This window comes from Cuculus canorus, chromosome 21 (genome assembly GCF_017976375.1).
Source record: "Cuculus canorus isolate bCucCan1 chromosome 21, bCucCan1.pri, whole genome shotgun sequence".
NCBI lineage: Eukaryota > Metazoa > Chordata > Aves > Cuculiformes > Cuculidae > Cuculus > Cuculus canorus.
The window spans coordinates 6,575,091-6,594,182 of record NC_071421.1 but is presented as its reverse complement, the minus strand read 5'-3'; the positions used below and the strand labels follow the sequence as shown (position 1 = coordinate 6,594,182).

The 19,092-nt window shown below is 51.7% G+C and overlaps 1 protein-coding gene across 2 annotated transcripts in view; it reads left to right on the top strand.

Annotated features, from left to right (window-relative positions):
* The window catches only part of VWA5B1 (von Willebrand factor A domain containing 5B1), a 40,015-nt gene that overhangs the window by 9,236 nt on the left and 11,687 nt on the right, over window positions 1-19,092 (top strand). The window contains exons 5-15 of one of the 2 annotated variants that reach the window (XM_054085538.1): window positions 1,935-2,117; window positions 2,425-2,586; window positions 2,960-3,182; window positions 3,482-3,624; window positions 4,398-4,529; window positions 4,983-5,107; window positions 9,478-9,654; window positions 14,134-14,244; window positions 14,424-14,530; window positions 16,350-16,464; window positions 18,732-18,917. In XM_054085538.1, coding sequence (XP_053941513.1) covers window positions 1,979-2,117; window positions 2,425-2,586; window positions 2,960-3,182; window positions 3,482-3,624; window positions 4,398-4,529; window positions 4,983-5,107; window positions 9,478-9,654; window positions 14,134-14,244; window positions 14,424-14,530; window positions 16,350-16,464; window positions 18,732-18,917 — 1,620 coding nt within the window. In that variant the 5' untranslated portion in view covers window positions 1,935-1,978. Of the gene's footprint in view, window positions 1-1,934; window positions 2,118-2,424; window positions 2,587-2,959; window positions 3,183-3,481; window positions 3,625-4,397; window positions 4,530-4,982; window positions 5,108-9,477; window positions 9,655-14,133; window positions 14,245-14,327; window positions 14,531-16,349; window positions 16,465-18,731; window positions 18,918-19,092 lie in introns of both variants that reach the window. The other variant, XM_054085537.1, reaches the window with a different exon arrangement.

Here is a 19,092-nt window from a genome sequence, read left to right as displayed (position 1 = left end):
GGATGCCCTGTGTGGCACATGCTGGTGGCAATATTTGGGATGTGAGGTCCTGCCAGATCTCCTCCTGAGGGTCCAGCCCCGTGACCTGGATGGAGACTGAGTGCAGGTCTCATGGCAGCAAAGGCAGGATGGGGAGAAGCCTGTGGTGGGCTCCTAGTGGGGCACAGGAGAGAGATGCCAGCTCTCCTACTGCTCTGCTCGACGCCAGCCTCCCCTTTCTATGCTGCAGTCACTTGATGGCGTTGGTGACACGGTGTCTGTGGAGCAGCCTCGCTGCCTCCCATCCTTGGGGGCGAAGCATCCAGAAAAAGCTCTCCGAGCCCTCCTCCTTGTGGGGCAGTTTTTACAGCTTGCATAGCAGGCAGGGCTGTTCCAGGGCTCCTCCAAGCCGTGCTGGAAGTGCAAGAGAGGTGCAACTCTCCTGGTTTGCTTTATAGAGGACATGGCACACAGGTCTGCATCCTCCCGAGAGTCTCTGAATGCATATCCTAGCCTGGCTGATGCAGAAATTCCTGCTGGCAGAGCAACTCCCATGGAAAGCAAGTCCCCAGTTTCCTGTGGGTGCAGAAAAGGTGAAGGGCTTGGACCTCAATCACAGCTCTGCTGCAGGTCTCTGCAGCCAAGAGAGCTGCCAAGCTGAAGTCCTGTTCCTGAAGCCTGAATTCACCTCTCTGGACACCCCGTAATGAATTCCTGTTGTGCCTCACTGTGGAGAACATCTTCCCCTTGTTATTTCTTGCTTGCTTTTTTCCTAAGGCAAAATATCCCCCTTCCTCCTTCTTTCCCTGCCTGGCATTTAATCACTTCCCGATATCTTGATGGCCTCTGCCATGTCTCAGCATGGAGACAACCTTCATTATCTCCCTGGAGCAGGTAAACTCTTGCCAGCTCCTGACTTTACAAGCCCTGGTAGCATGGCTTGGAGCATCCCAGGGTGTGACTCGTGGAGGACTCCTGTGCTGGAACAGCAGAGCTGGACATGCTCCTGCATCTCCTGATTTCCTGCTGGAATGATCATGGAGCTTGTGGCTTTGGTGTCTGTCATTCATGTCTTCAGTGGCATTTGCATATAAAGGTGGTTTTAATAACGCAGGACTGCTAGGAAATGAGAAACTGATGTATTTCAGTGCTGCTGGCTCCTCCTGGGCCTTGTAAATCATCTCATAATGCATTGCAGAGCCAACCAGGGAGAACTGCTGCCTAGCAACTTCTTCCCATGTTCTGGGGGAGCTGGATGTGGCCCTAGAGCTACCCAAAAGGTCTCCTTTGAAACCCTGGCTGTTGGGGGAAATGAGCTGGAACAGAAGAAAACCTGCTGGAGGAAAAGAGTTGAAGTGTAATTGGCAGGAGTGGGCACTTTGCATCTGAATGTCTCCGCTAAGCAAAGTGGAGGGATGAGTCAGCCTTTGCAGAAGGGATCTGGAGATGCTGGGCAGCAAAGTCATACCACCACCGAAACGCAGAAGATGGGCTGCAGCCGGGTGTGGGAGGTCCCGCTGGTTAAAGAAAGACCTTCGAGGTCATAGTCATATCCTGGAGAAACTTGTCAGTTTGTAGGGTAATGAGATCCAAGAGAGCCAAAGGCAGAGGTTAACTCATTCTGCCCAGCAGGAGGTGGGTGTAGGAGCTGCTGAGATGCAATCCACCACCAAGATGTCAGCCTTTGGGGCTGCCTATTCCCCGTCAGGCAGGTTTAAACCTCCTGAACCTCCTCTCTGGAGCTGGTGGGATCCGGTGACAAGCATTTTCCTTATGTCTTCCCACCAGAGCCTTGTCTCCATCCGCATCTCCACCAGTGGTGCCATCACACCCAGGTCTCATCCTGTTCTGGATCCGTCCTGCTGTCCTCGGGGCTGCATAAAATGGTGGGGACACAGAAGTGTTTTGTGTATTTGGGGCTCCTCATTCATCCTGTGCCTTCCATCCCTGTCAAGCTCGCTGCAGGTGACCCCACCATCACCAACGGAAGCCTGGGAAGATGCCAGGGCTGATTAACCTAACGACTCGCTCCTCGCTCCCCCTCTCCGTGTCAGAGGTGACATCGTGCGTCAGTGGCTATGCCTTCGGGATGACAGCCTTGCTCACCTACCGCAACCCAGAAGCCCAGGCTTTCGAAGGCAAGTCGCCAGGGTAGAAGCAAGAGCTTCCAGTAGCTTTCCAGTGCAAGAGCTGCTACAGAGGCTTTAAAGCCACAGTGCTGGGTTTCTGTGCATGCCTTAAACCTTTAGATCCTTGCAGGAAGAGTAACCAAGGACATCTGTGTCCTTGATTGTGCCCTCAATGGTCCAGGGCTACAGTTTTTGAAGCATGAGAAATGCCAGGAGGATGCATGGGAGTGCCAAGAGGGAGTTGGCCCATGCAGTCCTGGCTGGTGGGTCCACCAGGCACGTGCTTGGTGGTGCTAAAACCCCTTCTGGCTGGCAGGTCTCTTTGTCTACCCCTTGGATGAGTGCACCACCGTCGTTGGGTTTGAGGCGGCTGTGTCCCGGCGTGCCGTGACGGTGCAGATCAAAGACAAAGCCAAGATAGATGACACGTATTTCGACGGCTGCAGACTCCCCAGTGGAAGAGTTCATGATGGAAGCGGTGAGGGGGTCAGGGGCGTTTTGGTGAATGTGGGGAAGAAAACGAGGAGAAGAGGAATGGGAATGGGGTAGCTGGCTGTCAAAAGCCGTGGGCTTGTTTTGAAAGACTGAACCTTGGGTTGTGGTGCTCGTGTCCGTCCCTACAGTGTCTGCCAAAAATGGCAATCTCATCCATTTGGGGAAGCACTGGTGTTTCTGGACAGGCAAAGGAGGAATACAGAGGGCTGAGGCTTCTCAGAGAAATTCTGATGTGTGCAGTGAGGGCTGGTTTGGGCATTTGATCCCGGGCTGGGATGGTCACAGGAGGCCTGGGGAGGAGCGTTTTGACTGGTTATGACATTGCATCTCCCTAGTGTGGTCATCTCTCTGTGCAGGAAGGATCACGATGGATGAAGACTTGGAGAGGATTGTTTTTGTGGCTAACCTGGGCATGATTCCTCCTCTGGAAAGCGTCTCTATCTTCATCAGCACCTCTTCTGAGCTTCAGACACTGCCCAGCGGGGCCGTGCGGGTCCTTCTGCCAGCTGTGTGTGTCCCTAAGGTCCCCCAGCCCAGCCTGGAGAATGCCAGCGGCTTTTCTAGCCACCAGCTTCGAACGTATGAAAAACCGCGGGTGGGATCTGGCTTGGTCTGATCTGGGGGAGATGCAGGACTGGCAGAGCAGAACCTGCTGTTGCTGTGGGAGGCTAGAGAGATACTGCACGCTTTGCTTCCAGCAGATCTGCAGTTCCTGGGCCAGGTTGGATGGGGCTTTGAGCATCCTGATGCAGTGGGAGGTGTCTCTGCCCGTGGCAGGGGGGTGGAACTGAATGGGCTTTGAGGTACCTTCCAATCCAAACCGTTCCATGATTGTATATAACGTGCACAGTGTTGACTGGAGTTCATCTCACTGGCAGGGACAAGCACTACGGTGGATCAGGGAGCCCTGAGCAACGGAGCAGGTTCTGCCTGGCTCAGCTGCTGGAAAGTGAGGCCACCAACCCCTCTGAGTATGAGTTCAGCTTTCACCTGGAGATCCGGGGGCCGTGCTTGCTGGCAGGTAGGGGTGCCAGGCTGGTTTGTCACCACTTCAAGGCAACATCCACACTCTTTCTCCTTCTCTGCCCGCTCAATGTGGAGTCTTTTTTGGCAGTCTGTCTTTGGCAAGTTTGGCAAATTGTCTGGAGTCCTCAGCAGAGGAAGGACATGGATCTGCTGGAGTGAGTCCAGAGGAGGCCACAGAGATGATCTGAGGGCTGAAGCATGTCCTGTACAAGAACAGGCTGAGGGAGCTGGGATAGTTCAGCCTGGAGAAGAGAAGGCTCTGGAGAGACTTTAGAGCAGCTTCCAGTACTGAAAGGCGCTCCAGGAAAGCTGGGGAGGGGTTCTTGATCAGGGAGTGCAGAAACAGGGTGGAGGGGAACAGTTTTCATCTGAAAGAGGGGAGATTGAGATGAGATCTTAGGGAGAAATGTTTTCCTGTGAGGGTGGGGAGCCCCTGGCCCAGGTTGCCCAGAGCAATGGTGGCTGCTCCATCCCTGGAGGTGTTCAAGGCCAGGTTGGATGGGGCTTGGAGCTCCTGATCCAGTGGGAGGTGTCCCTGCCCATGGCAGGGCATGGAACTGGATGTTCTTTGAGGTCCCTTTCAATACAAACCATTCTGTGATTGCATGAAGTTAACTGTGCTGGGGTGGATTTACCAGCACAGTGCTGATGTTAACATGTGGAATTGATACAGTAGAAGCATCACATAGTCCACTTTGTCCCTTTTCCATCTTGCTATCGTGTATTCCCCATCCTCAGTCCTAACCACACCTCTGTTTCCCCGGGCAGGTGTTGAGAGCCCTACTCACGAGATCCGAGCAGATGCCGACCCTTCCGCTCACTCTGCCAAGAGCATCATGATCACACTGGCCAACAAACACACCTTTGACAGACCTGTGGAGATCTTGATCCACCCAAGCGGTAGGTGGGCTCTGCATCCTCTTTACTGGTCTCATCTTTTCCTGGGATCCTCCTCTGTAGTGCTGGCACCAACTGGATTAGCTCTGGTTGTACAAATATTGTCAGGCGTTAGGCTTCCTAGGAGATAATCATTCTGCTATAATCAGTCAAGCCCTGGCAGAGGCTGCGCAGGGCAGTGGTGAAGTCTCCATCCCTGGAGGGGTTCAAAATCCATGTGGATGTGGCACTTTGGGACATAGTTTAGCAGGCACGGTGGGGTTAGGCTGATGGTTGGATTGAGTGAGCTCACAGATCTTTTCCATGATTCTATGGTAATCCTGGAACCTCTGAAGGTTGCTCATGCTGTCCGAGCTTGGAGTTATCACTCTATTTTCACTAATAAGGGTGCCTGCAGCTCTCACAGACTTCAAGTTTACCTAACACTGTTCTTCACCCAATTCCCTGCATTTCCAGAGCCCCACATGCCTCACATCTTAATGGAAGAAGGTGATATGACGCCTGCAGAGTACGAACGACACCTGAAGGGGAAGAATGATTTCATTAAAGGCACTAAGAAGGACCCCAGCACTGAGAAAAAGGTGAGAAGCAAAAGCTGCAGGTGTTAGCTGAGGCTTCCCTTGGGACTGGAGCTGTGCGAGGAAACGATGGCTTGCTTACTTGCTCTACCGGCTGTTACTCACACCTCAATTCAGTTTTGGGCCCCTCATTACAAGACAGACATTGAGGTCCTGGACCATGTCCAGAGAAGAGCAATGAAGCTGGTGAAGGGGCTGGAGGACAGGTCTTACGAGGAGCAGGGGCTGTTGAGCCTGGAGAAGAGGGAGACCTCATCACTATCTACAACTGCCTGAAAGGAGGTTGTAATGAGGTGGGTGTTGGTCTCTTCTCCCAAGTGACAGGCGAGCAGATGAGAGGGAACGGCCTCAAGCAGGTTCAGATTGGACATGAGGAAAAATTCCTTCACCGAAAGGATTCTCAGGCACTGGAACAACTGCCCAGGGAGGTGGTTGAGTCGCCATCACCGGAGTTATTTAAAAAATGGGTAGATTAAGTGCTTAGGGATATGATTTAGTAGCAGGTACAGTTGGGCGTGATGATCTCAAAGTTTTTTTCTGACCTAAGAATTCTAGGATTCTATGATTACGCTGGCCCAGTAAGCTCTGCATCATCCACCCTCGGAGAGGGGCTTATGTGGGGGATGAGGGGAAAACTGCAGCGCTTCTCATCAGCTGTGTGTGGAAGAAGCTCCGAGATGGTACTTGTGTGTATAATTAGTACTAGTCTACCATAGCGTGATTAGATAGGTACATTGTTAGAGCATTAAGGATATTATAATTATTGCAGTGACATAAAGTAAAATATTCTTTTAATTGCTTGGTAAATGTTTACCGTTTCTGGATAGCTGTCGGAGAGAAGTGATTTTGCTTGGAATAACGAGCTGAACTGAAGACAAGGTAGGAGAAAGTTCTCTTTGTTCTGCTGAGCAGCAAAGAGAAAAATATCTGCTCTGGGATTTGTGTCTCGTCTATCAGCAGCTCAGAAGCAGTGAGTGACAGCCCAGCACTTTGGAGCTGCCACAGCAGTGTGGCTGGGAGCGGGGTGGAGGAGCAGGCTGGTCAGAACCCTCAAATCACCAGCTTGGGCATCTTCCCCTGAGGCAAAAGTTCTGCCTGTGTAACCACAACCAGGCTCACTGTCAGCTCCTTGTTTTACACACACTGGCGTTCTCGCTTGTGACTTCGGGTGCTCATTACCCCTTCAACTCATTCTCCACGTCTCTGAGCATGGGCCCTGCTTGGCAAACATCCCGAACCTGCCACAGAGGTGCCTCCCTGTGCTGTCGGGGTTTCTCCTTTCACCGGAGACGCGTCAACCCTCTTCTCTTTCTTTTCACCCTTCATTTTCTCATGCAGCGCGCTGCTGGGATCAGGGTTGCGCTTGCTCGCATGGCAGTTGTCTCCTCTAATTGTGTTCAGCGTACAGCAGGTGGAACGAAATGAAACTCCCACGCTGCAGCTCAGATGGCTCGCTAATTATTTTGGTATCTTTAGCACGTCACATTATGCAGGGAAGGGGGATCATTCCAGAGCCATTTCCCTGTAGGAAACCACCTCTTTGCCCCAGGGGGACTGAGAAGCAACTGCATGGAGAAGGGCAAGAAGCAGAGATAATGCCCTGGGGTAGATTATGGGCTTAAAATCGCTGCTGTTCAAAGCGTGACACTAGGCACTGCTCGGCTTAAATGAATTAGCCCAGAAATTTCAGTGGTAAATGATAATTAATTCTCATCCCTCGGTTTGTTATGTAAAAGCCTTGGATGCTCGTCAGCTAGCAGGGTGGTGAGGACAAATGCACGCTGGAATCGCCTTTCGGTCGACAAGATCTGCTTAGTTTACTGTAATTGGATAACGAGCGAAGGGGAACGGAGGGGAGAAGAAGAGATTGCACGGATGAGATGCTCACTTTCCTGGCTGACCTATAACAGCAGCTCCCAGGCTGCTTGCTGAAGGCTCACCTCTAAAGGGAGAGGATTCTCTTGCTCTGCTCCACCCTGGTGAGACCTCACCTGGAGCCCTGCATCCATCTCTGGAGTCCTCGGCACAGGAAGGACATGGAGCTGTTGGAGCAAGGCCAGAGAAGGCCATGGAGATGATCCAAGGGCTGGAGTACCTCCCATGCAAGGACAGGCTGAGAGAGTTGGAGCTCCTCAGCCTTGAGAAGAGAAGTCTTCAGGGAGATCTTAGAGCAGCTTCCAGTACTGAAAGGGGCTCCAGGAAAGCTAGGGAAGGTCTATTGATCAGGGAGTGCAGGGATAGAGTGAGGGGAATGGTTTTCAGCTGAAAGAAGATAGATTGAGCTGAGATCTTAAGGGGAAATGTTTTCCTATGAGGGTGGGGAAGCCCTGGCCCAGGTTGCCCAGAGCAGTGGTGGCTGCCCCATCCCTGGAGATGTTCAAGGCCAGGTTGGATGGGGCTTGGAGCACTCTGATCCCATGGGTGGTGTCCCTGTCCATGGCAGGGGGTGGAACTGGATGTTCTTTGAGGTCTCTTCCAACCCAAACCATTCTATGATTCTAAAATTCACTCTGAAGTCAGTAGGAAATTCAGGTTATGGGCTCATCCCAGTCACACGGAGCTTTCATGTCTTGGCTTCCCAAGAGCATCTCATGGAGTGCTACCGGTGGTATCGGGGCCCTGTCCTCAGGCAGAGAGACAGCAAAGATCCCTTTGGTCTGAAATGTGATAAACATCCATGCTGGGAGAGATATTAAACAAAATAATGTCATACAACTGGAGGGAAATGGGGATGGAAAAAGCCATTCCGGTTCCTAGTGATTAATTTATACTCCAAAGCATGAGAAAGAAATGCAGGAGGATGAGTGAGAGCTGGGGTGACAATGAGGTTCTTGTTCCTGTGAACGGGAGCCGTCTTTTCGCAGGGGTCGGAGGAGCTGCACTCAGGCAGTGCAGCTGAAAGTGAAGCTCATCTGCGTGTGTCGATCCACAGGGACTCTTGAGTTCAGCGAGTTATGTAAAATCAAGGTTGGTCGTTAGCTCGTAGATCTAGGAATATGAGTCACGGCTAGGGAAAACAAACCCGGTTATTTGGGGTCTGGTTTACTCCTGGTGAAACCAGCATGAAACAGCAGCCTTGAAAGAAGGAAAGAAAAGGCAAACAAAGCCCCTGAGGATGGAGGTGATTATTGCAGTGGATGTTCAGCACCAGGCATGAAGTGCTGTGCTGGTGTGGGATCCAAAGCTCCCTCAAAAGCAGTGCTACACTGCTTCCGTGCAGCCGTGACCACAAACCCAGCACTGCTTCATATCCACAGCACAGCAGCTAAAAACCTGTCACGAGAGGTTTTTTCCGGTTTAATTTTATAAGCCCGTCATGGGAGGCTTTTTCCAGTTTAATTTTATCTCATTTTTAATGATACTTGAAACACAATGAGGCAAAATGCAGAGAGGCATTAGCATTATGTGCGGTACAGAGACATATATCCTGTGGGTTCCTATCGAACGACATCCTGAGTAACCAGTTCCACTTTCTAAGGCATTTCAATACAGAGAAACATGATAAAAGAAACGGGCAGAAAGAACAGCAAACCAGAAGTGGCAGGAATAAATCAGAGTGGTGAATACAGCACACCGAGGGCTGGATCTGACACATCATTATTGAGTGACCATGGATAAAACCTCTGGTGTGCCTCGGTGTGATACAAAACTCCGCTAACGAACCACAGTGTCCAGGGGGATCCAAAGAAATGTTTGGAGAATCGGTTTTACAAAGTGCTATGTAGGGGCTCTTGATCCAGGGTGTGCAGGGATAGGACAAGAGGGAAGAGTTTGAAAGAGGGGAGATAGAGATGAGATCTTAGGGAGAAAGGTTTCCCTGTGAGGGTGGGGAGGCCCTGGCCCAGGTTGCCCAGAGCAGTGGTGGCGGCCCCATCCCTGGAGGTGTTGAAGGACAGGTTGGATGGGGCTTGGAGCCCCTGATCCAGTGGGAGGTGTTCCTGCCCGTGGTAGAGGTGGATCTGGATGTTCTTTGTGGTCCCTTCCAACCCAAACCATTCTGTGATTCTATGATCTTTCAGTTTCTTCTCTAGGCTCTCATCTGTGCATTCAAGGGGTCTCTAGTTTAGTGTTTCTGCCAGCTTTGCCCGGGCAAAGCGTCACAGTGGCTGGGAGGGGGGCAGAGCGTTCACTTACAGAACATCTCATCTAAATATCCCCTCTTTCGGCTTAAAACTGTTCCATCTTCACCAGGAATACAGTTGGAACAACCTGCAGTGCAGCCTGAGCTCAACTGTTGCCACGGCTGAGGCCTGAACAAGCCCACAAAAGGCCACACACTTACATCTTCAAGCACGCAGCCCTGCTCTGGTTACCCTCAAAGTGAAAAGGGGCTGAAAAATCACCCTCTTGAGCTCTCTCCTTTTTTCTTGCAGACGGAAATCATCAGGAAGCGGCTGAACAAGGACATCCCCCACCACCCTGTCGTCATGCTCAACTTCTGCCCTGATTTAAGGACCGTCCAGCCAGATCTCCGGAAAGCCCAAGGAGAGTTCATTTTCCTCGTCGACCGCAGCAGAAGCATGAGTGGCGTGAACATCAACCGCGTCAAGGTACCACGCAGGAGGGGATGTGCCTGTGTGCCAACGAGGGATGAATATTAGAGAGCAGTGGGGGTTGCCGAGTGCTGATGAGTGCTCATTACGAGGGGATGTGGGGTAATTATATGCTGTTGCTTTAGTCATCCCATCCGTGTGGCCTGTTAGATACCTGCAGCGAAGCTATGTTCTGTTCCTCTTCTTCCTGTCAGTGCATCAGACACAAAGATGTTTTTTCTCCCCTTCTTGCTGTTGTGCGAGTCTTGTGCATCCCTTTTCCGTCTCTCCAGGGCTTAAGGTCTTAAGGGAAACCTCCAGGAAGCTTTGAGGGATCTTTCAGGGTGACATGCTGAGACATTTTGCTGATGGATGCCTCTGTGCACCCAGAGAAGTTGTTTGAACATGATGCATTCCTTTTCCAAACACAAAAGAACACCCATAGTCCCATGGAGGACTATGACAGGTCTGCTGAGACCTCTGGATAAAAAAAAAAGGGGGCTGTAGAAAAGCTTTCTCGTTATATTTTGTGGGTCTGAGGTTCCCTGGTTAGGTTTGTCTCTTACATAGCTGCAGGCTGCCCTGTGAGAGCCGGGCTTGGCTTTGTGCCACTGCCTGAAGGAGAGATTCCTGCCCTGAGCACGCTGGGGACCACTCTGTCCACCAAAGGGGAGTGTTTAATTATCATTATCCCTGCCTAATGGGCTTTGGAGACCAGGTTTGTTCGAGACCTGCCAGCTGGCAGGTCTTGGTGAGACACCGCAGTCTCTGGCAAAACCTCGCTTTGGGAAGTTTCTGTCTTGATTTTCAGGGCCAGTAGTTTGATGAATATCGAATCCTCCTGATCAAGGCATGGGTCTGCACTGCCCTGTGTGTCTTTGTTGGGGGCAGCAAGAGAATTGCAGAGGCAGGAACCCTCTGAGGGGTTCGGTTGCACTTGGATGTCTGAGATGTGCATGGAGCTGGCGTGTCCCCGGGTGTCCTGCTCACACCCTTTCCTAACACGAGTGCCACCCAGATTTGAGGCCAAACGCTCCCCTGGGTACATCTGCACCCCCTTCTGCAGGACTTGCTGCCCAGGGTGAGCAGCAGAGAGCATCTTCTAGCCTGTCTTCTTACCAATCTATCTCTGGTTTCCATGGGAACTGCCGGAGAAGCCACCTCCAGCACCAAGGCTCGAGATGCCAGCGAGCCCAAGGATGGCTGCAACAGGTCCCCTGGGATAGGGAAGCTGTCCCTTCTGCCACCCACAAAGGGTCTGGGGTATCTCGAGGTGGTACCCACTTCCCTCAGCACATTTTGGAGCTTGGGAACCAGGAGTCGCCTCCAGCCCAGGCCAGATTTTGCTTCACAACCTGCAGTGGGCACTGCAATCTCTGCAGCCTCCGTGGAGGCTGGGTTGTCCCATGGGGACCCTCCAGGGACAGAAACCTTCTCCGAGAGGTCCTGAACTGGGTCTCCCAGCCACAGAAAGGCTGTGAAACCAGGAAAAAGTCTGTTTCCCCTCTGGATATATATTTTAGGGGAGACATTGGAGATTTGGGGAGGATGCCGTGCCTCAAGGGAGAAACTCCTGGTTTTAGTCCCCCATCCTTGTTTATGACTTGTAGATCCACAGACCCCATGGAAGCGGTTGTTCTTAGTGGGTTGGTGGGAATGGTGTTTGATGGAGATGTTTGTGTTGTTCCCAGCTTGCTGGGTGAGTGGCATGACAGGGCTAGAATGAAAAAGTGGACAGTTTCACTCCCTACGGAAGGGAAAGTGGAGCTGCTGAGTGGTGGTGCAGATGGAGATGCAAACAAGGAGGGAATGGTCTGGCTGCGTGCAGCGGGAGGATGCGGTTTGCTGCCGAACACGAGGGCACTTGGCCAAAGTGACCGGGCTGGAAAGGTCAGGGGTTTAAATTTCCTGCAGCCAGTTCCATTCCCATCCTGATGCAGACGGGGAGAACAGCCAGGTCTGTGACAGTGCCCACATCGGCCGGGCTTGCTGGCAAAACCAGACTAATAACTCGGAATTGACTTCTCCGGAGGCAAACATCTCTCCTTATTGAGCTGCTGTATAGATAGTGCGTGCAACAGGATCAAGATCAATATTTACCCCAACAAGCAATAAATCTTTCCGCTTGCTGCAACAGAAAGCAGGCATCAGTTGCCCATTTGGAGAAAAATATTTGGAAATCTGCTTTTTTTTTTCCCTTGTAATTAGTTCCAAGACGGGATGTCAGCGTTGCAACTTGGAAGAGGCAGCATCCCAGGAGCCATCTGGGAAGTAGTGGTATAAATATATTCTCGTAGGTTTGAGAGAACAGCTTGGTTTAAAGCCCCCTGGAGCCTTTTAAAGGGCAGCCCTGTTCTCATACATTATTTTGCTGATTAGGAGCACTCCAGCGCTGCCTCACTGCCAACTCTCGCCGGGGTCGGTGGCCGTTCCTCTACGTGCAGCTCCAGAACCCACCCTTGGTCTTTTCTCCCTGTACTTTGCATTAGCGAGGCCGCACCTCGAATCCTGTGTTCAGTTTTGGCTCCGTCATTACAAGAAAGACATTGAGGGGCTGGAGCACATCCAGAGAAGGGAATAGAGCTGGGGAAGGGTCTGAAGAACAAGAAAAGGAGTGGCTGAGGGACCTGGGGCTGTTTAGCCTGGAGAAGAGGAGGCTCAGGGGAGACCTCTTCGCTTTCTGCATCTCCCAGAAAGGAGGTTGCGGTGAGGTGGGTGTTGGTCTCTTGTCCCGAGTAACAAAGGATGAGAGGAAACAGCCTCAAGTTGCTCCGTGAGAGGTTTAGATTGGATATTAGGAAGAATTTCTCTACTGAAAGAGCAGTGAAGCTCTGGCAGAGGCTTCCCATGGCAGTAGTGGTGTCTCCGTCCCTGGTGGGATTTAAAAGACAGGTGGATGTGGTGCTTAGGGACATGTTTCAGTGGTGGAGTTGGCAGTTTGAGTTTAAGGGTTGGACTCGATGATCTTATGGGCCCTTTCTCATCTTCTGGGAGCACGTGAGGGCCGTGGGGCTGATTAGCCTGGAGAAGAGGAGGCTGAAGGGAGACCTCATCACTGTCTGCAACTGCCTGAAAGGAGGTTGGAGCGAGGTGGGGGTTGGTCTCTTCTCCCAAGTGACAGGTGATAGGATGCGAGGGAATGGCCTCAAGTTGCACCAGGTTCGGGTGCAACCAGGTTCAGATTGGACGTTAGGAAAAATTCCTTCACTGAAAGGGTTCTCAGGCACTGCAACAGTTGCCCAGGGAAGTGGTTGAGTCACCATCCCTGGAGGAGTTTAAAAGATGGGTCGACAAAATGCTTAGGGATATGATTTAGTAGTGGACAGGTATGGTTGGGCTTGGAGATCTCAAAAGTCTTTTCCAACTTAGGGATTCTATGATTCTGTTCTTTACCGCTGCATATGACAAAGCAAAGAGGCTGTGCTTGCTTGACCTTGGCAGCTCCTCTCTTGGGGCTGGCTCTAGGGTTTCTGCTGCCCTAGGCAGATTGGCAGGAGTCTGCCTTTATCAGCAGATAACCAGAAAGCACAAAGCTCCTCAACACTGCCAGCACTTTGCTTTAAACTGCCCTCCCTCTCCTGCCACACTAATTGCTGTCCCTGCAAGCTCAGGAGCTCCTTGGGTAGCTCTTGCCCACTTGCTGCTAACACAACCTTCATCCTGGAGTTGTCCACGGCCATCACATATGCCTGAGACAATTTAAATTTCCCTTCGCTTATGTAAAGACCAGGAATAGGCCAGTTAGATAACCACCTCTGGTAATGAAAATAGCTTAAAACTGTCTCTCCCAGTTATTTTAATTGATGGCAGCTATGAATACAAGAGAACTGGGGATGGGGGAGGCTTTTCCTTTTGTGTAACTTGGAGCTGTTTGTTTATTTTCTGCGAGTTTGGACATTGAAATGCGTTGCGTGTCGCACTTCTCAATTTCACACTCTGCTTCTCACCCACCAGCTCCGTGCTGCAGCGCCGTATTGCGAGCACAAATTTAATCAGTTAAAAACAAACAAAGATTTTTTTTCAGCTTGGGCTTTTTTTGTTGTTGTTGTTGAAGGCTCCCCATTTTCTTTACTGTTTTGGGACCCATAATTAGGTCTTAGAAAGAAATTTGTTACGATGAGGGTGGGGAGGCCCAGGTTGCCCAGAGCAGTGGTGGCTGCCCCATCCTTGGAGGTGTTCAAGGCCAGGTTGGATGGGGCTTTGAGCAACCTGATCCAGTGGGAGGTGTCCCGCTGGGTGGAACTGGATGGGCTTTGAGGTCCCTTTGAACCCACACCATTCCATGACTCTGTGATTCTATGAAATCTCATTAAGGGGCTTTGTGTGGGGGAAATCATGTGAAAGAAGCCATTTTGTTATCAAATGCATGCAGGCAACTGCAGGTGGGAGTAAGATGTGATGGCAAAGTAGGGTCTGGGCAGAGCTTTCACTGGTGAAACTGGGGCAGCTGGTGAGAGACCAAACATGCTCAATGTCTGCTTGCTTTCCACCCCCTAGGATGCTCTGTTGGTCATTCTCAAGAGCCTGATGCCAGCGTGTCTCTTCAACATCATTGGGTTTGGGTCCACCTTTGAGACCCTCTTTCCTGCCAGTCAGACTTACAGTGAGGTGAGTGAAGGGGGAGCCATGCTCCCTTGGTGCTCAGAGGGTGCTGGTGTAGAGGCTGACCATCCTACTGCTCATTCGGGCAGGAGAGCCTGGCCGTTGCCTGCGAGAGCATCAAGAGGATCCGGGCTGATATGGGTGGCACCAATATCTTATCACCTTTGAAATGGGTCATTCGGCAGCCCATCCACAGGGGACATCCCCGACTGCTCTTTCTGCTGACGGATGGGGCCATCAGCAACACGGGGAAGGTTCTGGAACTGCTGCGAAACCACTCCTGCTCCACCAGGTACCAAAACTGTGAGGAATGCGCTTCTCCATCTCACAGCCATCCCCGCTTCAGAGGCAGAGGCAGGAGAGATTGCTGGTGTAAGCCATGGGAGAACCTCAAAGGGTTTGGAACAGATCCCAGAAGTTCAGATGCTTTTTAAACAATCAAAAGCAGGATAATTGAGCTGACAACTTCACAGGCTCTCATCTGATGCTTCCTGCTAGGAGAGATTGACAAGCGAACAATCTTCCTTGCCGGGTTCTTTTTATTTTTTTTAAAGCACATCTGGGTTTGGCCCCAGCTGCTTCCAGGATGGAGCTGTGCAGAATTGAATGTGCTGAAAGACAGCAATGTAAAAAGCAGCTAATTTGTGCATCGAGCTCCCAGCCCGGTTCCCCAGCCTTGATGACAGGCTGCTCTGGTTTCTCCTCTGCCTCTTTAAGGGGCTTGAAACATAAGAGAAATGTAAGAAAACCATATCCCTCTCCCATCCCTCAGGCTTCAGGGCTCATCAGGGAAGCTTCTCCATCCTTTTATTGTTATTTGGAGGTCTAACTGCTTCCCAGCTGTACAGGGCAACCCTTCCCTGAGAGTTTGGGTTCTTCAACCTGGAGAAAAGAAGGGTTCAGGAAGACCTTAGAGCAGCTTCCAGTACTGAAAGGGGCTCCAGGAAAGCTGGGAAGGGGCTCTTGATCAGGGAGTGCAGGGAGAGGACGAGGAAGAACAATTTTCAGCTGAAAGAAGACAGATTGAGATGAGATCTTAGGGGGAAATGTTTTGCTGTGAAGGTGGGGAGGTCCTGGCCCAGGTTGCCCAGAACAGTGGTGGCTGTCCTATCCCTGGAGGCAGGTTGGATGGGTCTTGGAGCCCCCTGATCTAGTGGGAGGTGTCTCTACCCATGGCAGGGGGTTGCAAGGGTGGAACTGGGTGGGCTTTGAGGTCCCTCCCAAGCCAAAGCATTCCATGATTCTATGATTCTCTCACTCTTAGAGGCGTGGTGGTGGGCTAAATACAGTCAGAGTCAGAGCGTGGTCTCTACTGACCCTGGAAGAGAGTGCCCAGCGCATCGCTGAGTCTTATGTGCAACCCCTGTCTCAAAAGAAGATCAGACCCTTCTTTAAGAGGCTCTGAGACTAAGATTTGTGGCCAGCTGGGGATTAAAATCCTCTAAGAGAAAAACCCCTTGTGCAGATGCAGTTCACTGCTGAAGGCGATTTCTGCCGCGGCATTCCACTGCCCTTGCCAAATGCCATATCCCACCCATCCCTCCTGCCTTCCCACCGCATCCATTCGCAGCAGGCACTGCTCACTCCTTCCCTCCCTGCCCAGGCTCCAGCTTGGCTCTGGGTTTGCAGCCTTCAGCCAAACCCAAATCCTGACTCATTGAGCTGGGAGTCAGGGGAGCAGTCTTGCTTGGCTGGATCCTCTTTCCTTGAGAAAACGTTTACTTTAATTGTGAGCAGAGATAATTACTGGGTCTTTAGCGCTGTTGACCACAGACACTCAGCAGGGAAAAGAGCTGAACTGGCAGCAAAGCGGCTTGTTTGTCTTTGCAGAAGCTTGAGGTCCTGCTGGGAGGCTTCTGAGTGTCATAGCCGAAGGCTCCTCTTTGGGGAAGGGATTTGAGGCCTGCTAAGCAGAAGGGGTGGCAGTTCCCCATCCTCCTGCCAGCTGCCTAAGACAGGAGCTGGTTTATTTTCCTGCAGACATGCTGGACAACTGCATAGCAGTGGGATAAAGCTCAGGGGGGAGTGTTCTGAGTGCAGGGAGTGGGTGAGCTGCGTGGGGTTGGGATGGCTTCGTTTTCTGGATCCTGACGCTTGCTGCCCCTTTGCAGGTGCTACAGCTTCGGCATCGGACCAAACGCCTGCAGGAGGCTGGTTCGGGGACTGGCTGCTGTGTCCAGGGGCATCGCTGAGTTCCTGGTGGAGGGGGAGAGGCTGCAGCCCAAGGTAGGGCTGCCCATTCTCAGGGTACCACCTTGGGAGGCTCTAACGATGCTGTGGTTCAGTGAGGGGGAGGCCACAGCCCACTAAAGGGTCTTATTCCCCATCCTGGTGCTGCCTTTCCAACTCCCACTCAGCAGCAGGTAGGCGAGCGGGAGGGAATGAAAGAGCATCTTCATCTCCGGCTGTCAGAGGGAGTGGGAAGGTGTATTTACCCTCTGCGTGGGGATGGGGAGAAGCGATAGCCGCGATACAGCAGCTTCGGCTTCAAAGGTAGCTGCTGCCTCAGACACCGTTGAGGGCAGAGGAACTGGCATCAAAGCAGCCAATTAGTTTTGAAGTCAGGCTCAGCCCTGGTGTTACTCAGCCGAGAAGTACCAAGGGTTTTAGGGAGAGGAATACGCTGCGATACCTTTGCCTATTAAGCCAGCTTGAAAGCAAAGAGGGGAGTCTCTTCGTTTCCACTCTCCCCATGTAGGCTGAGCAAACTGATGTGCCTCAAATCCGGCATCAGAATGGCTCTGTCCCCTGGTGAAAGCACGGTGCTCAGCCCATCATCTCCTGGATGACTAAACCCGGAGAGAATTGGGTCTTTAGCTTCTAAATATCTCTAAAAAAGCTGATTTCTATGTTCTTGATCTTAAAAAGGGAGGAGTTCAGCAGTCCTCCCCTCTGCAGGAACCTGGAGCACACAAAAACCTCTCTAAGACAGAACGGCATCAGCGTTTCTGATGTAAATTAAAAGCAAAGACAGTGAAGGGAGGTGTTTTTTTTCATAGAGCTATTAATAAAGAGCTGTGCGGGCTGTGCAGCTTGGTACCTTCAGCAGTCTGAGATGTCAATTAATGGCCTTATAGAACACAGCCTGGTGTGTCTTCCCGAGCCTGTGAAAAAGCAGCAAACAATAGAGAACATCAGAGCTGTTCTGCCTCTAAATCTGGTGTTCTCTTCCCCTGGTGTGCAGGGAAGCTCTTGTAGATGGCTCCCTGGTAGGTTTGTCCATGAGATATTCACAGATATTTGTCTTCTCCACATATGTAATTGGCAGAGCATTGCTGAACTCCAGCAGTGGCTTGTGACAGCGAGGACTTGTACCGAAAATAGCGGTGCTGTCAGTTGATGCATGAGTCTTGGGGCTTGGGGCAGAGGTGGGGCTCAGACAAGTGAAGATCCATAGCCTGGAGAAGAGGAGACTGAGGGGAGACCTCATCGTGGTCTACAGCTTCCTCACAAGGGGAGGAGGAAGAGCAGGTGCTGAGCTCTTGTCTCTGGACCTGATGGCAGGAAGATGCACCAGGGAGGGTTAAGTTGTACATTAGGAAACAGTTCTTCCCCCAGAGGGTGGTGGAACGCTGGAACAGCTCCTGGGGAAGCAATCACAGTGCCCAGCCTGACAATATTCCAGAAGCATTTGGCCAGTGCCCTCAGCCCCACGGTGTGAATGTTGGGATGTCCTCTGCAGGGACAGGAGTTGGACTCGATGGTCCTTGAGAGTCCCTTCCAACTAAGAACATTCTATGATTCTAGTTTTTCCAGTTTGCTGGGGCCGCAGGGGATGCTGCCTCGCACTGAAGCGAGGGACTCTGGCCACAAACTGCCACCTTGCTCTGGGCTGGCAACGCACGGTGCGAGATCGGCCCTGTGCTGTATGATCTGTGCTGTGCGATACCACAGAATCACAGAATCACCAGGTTGGAAAGGACCCACCGGATCATCGAGTCCAACCATTCCTAACACTCCCTTAAACCATGTCCCTAAGCACTTCATCCACCCGTTCCTTAAACACCTCCAGGGAAGGCGACTAGACCACCTCCCTGGGCAGCTGTTCCAGTGCCCAATGACTCTTTCCGTGAAGAATATTTTTCTGATTTCCAGCCTGAATCTCCCCTGGCGGAGCTTCAGGCCATTCCCCCTTGTCCTGTCCTCTGTCACTTGGGAGAAGAAGCCAGCTCCCTCTTCTCCACAACCTCCTTTCAGGTAGTTGTAGAGAATAATAAGGTCTTCCCTCAGCCTTCTCTTCTCAAATATCTGATATTCTCAGATATCTGCTCTGCGGCCCTTGGTACAACCCTGCCAAGGGGCTGAGGGTGCTGGGGTGGGTGTCAGAACAGGTTAAAAGGGCAGGCTCTGATATAGGGTCAGGAGAAGCTGAAAATCAGCTGATGGATTTATTTGGGGAAATATCCCCTTCCCCTGTAACGCACCACACGTGCACCATGGCACACACTATGTCCACTTGCTGTGTAACCCCTCCCCTCTGCTTTCTGCCTCAGATGATCAAGTCGCTGAAGAAGGCCATGGCACCGGTCCTAAGCGACGTATCCGTGGAGTGGCTCTTTCCCGAGAGCACCGAGGTCTTGATTTCTCCCATCAGCACCAGTTGCCTCTTCCCTGGTGACCGTCTGGTTGGCTACGGCATCATCTGTGACACCTCCCCGTACATCTCTAACCCCAGATCTGTGAGTCAATGCTTCACTGGCTGGTAGGGCTGACCCAGGAGCACGGGAGCTTGGTGTGCACATGCACAAATGGGTATCTCAGCTCTTTATGGTCAAGAGGTGCCTCTTGCTTTCTCGTTCTGTCCTCAGAGGAGAGTGGTAAAGCACTGTCAGAAGCTGCCCAGGGAAGCGATGG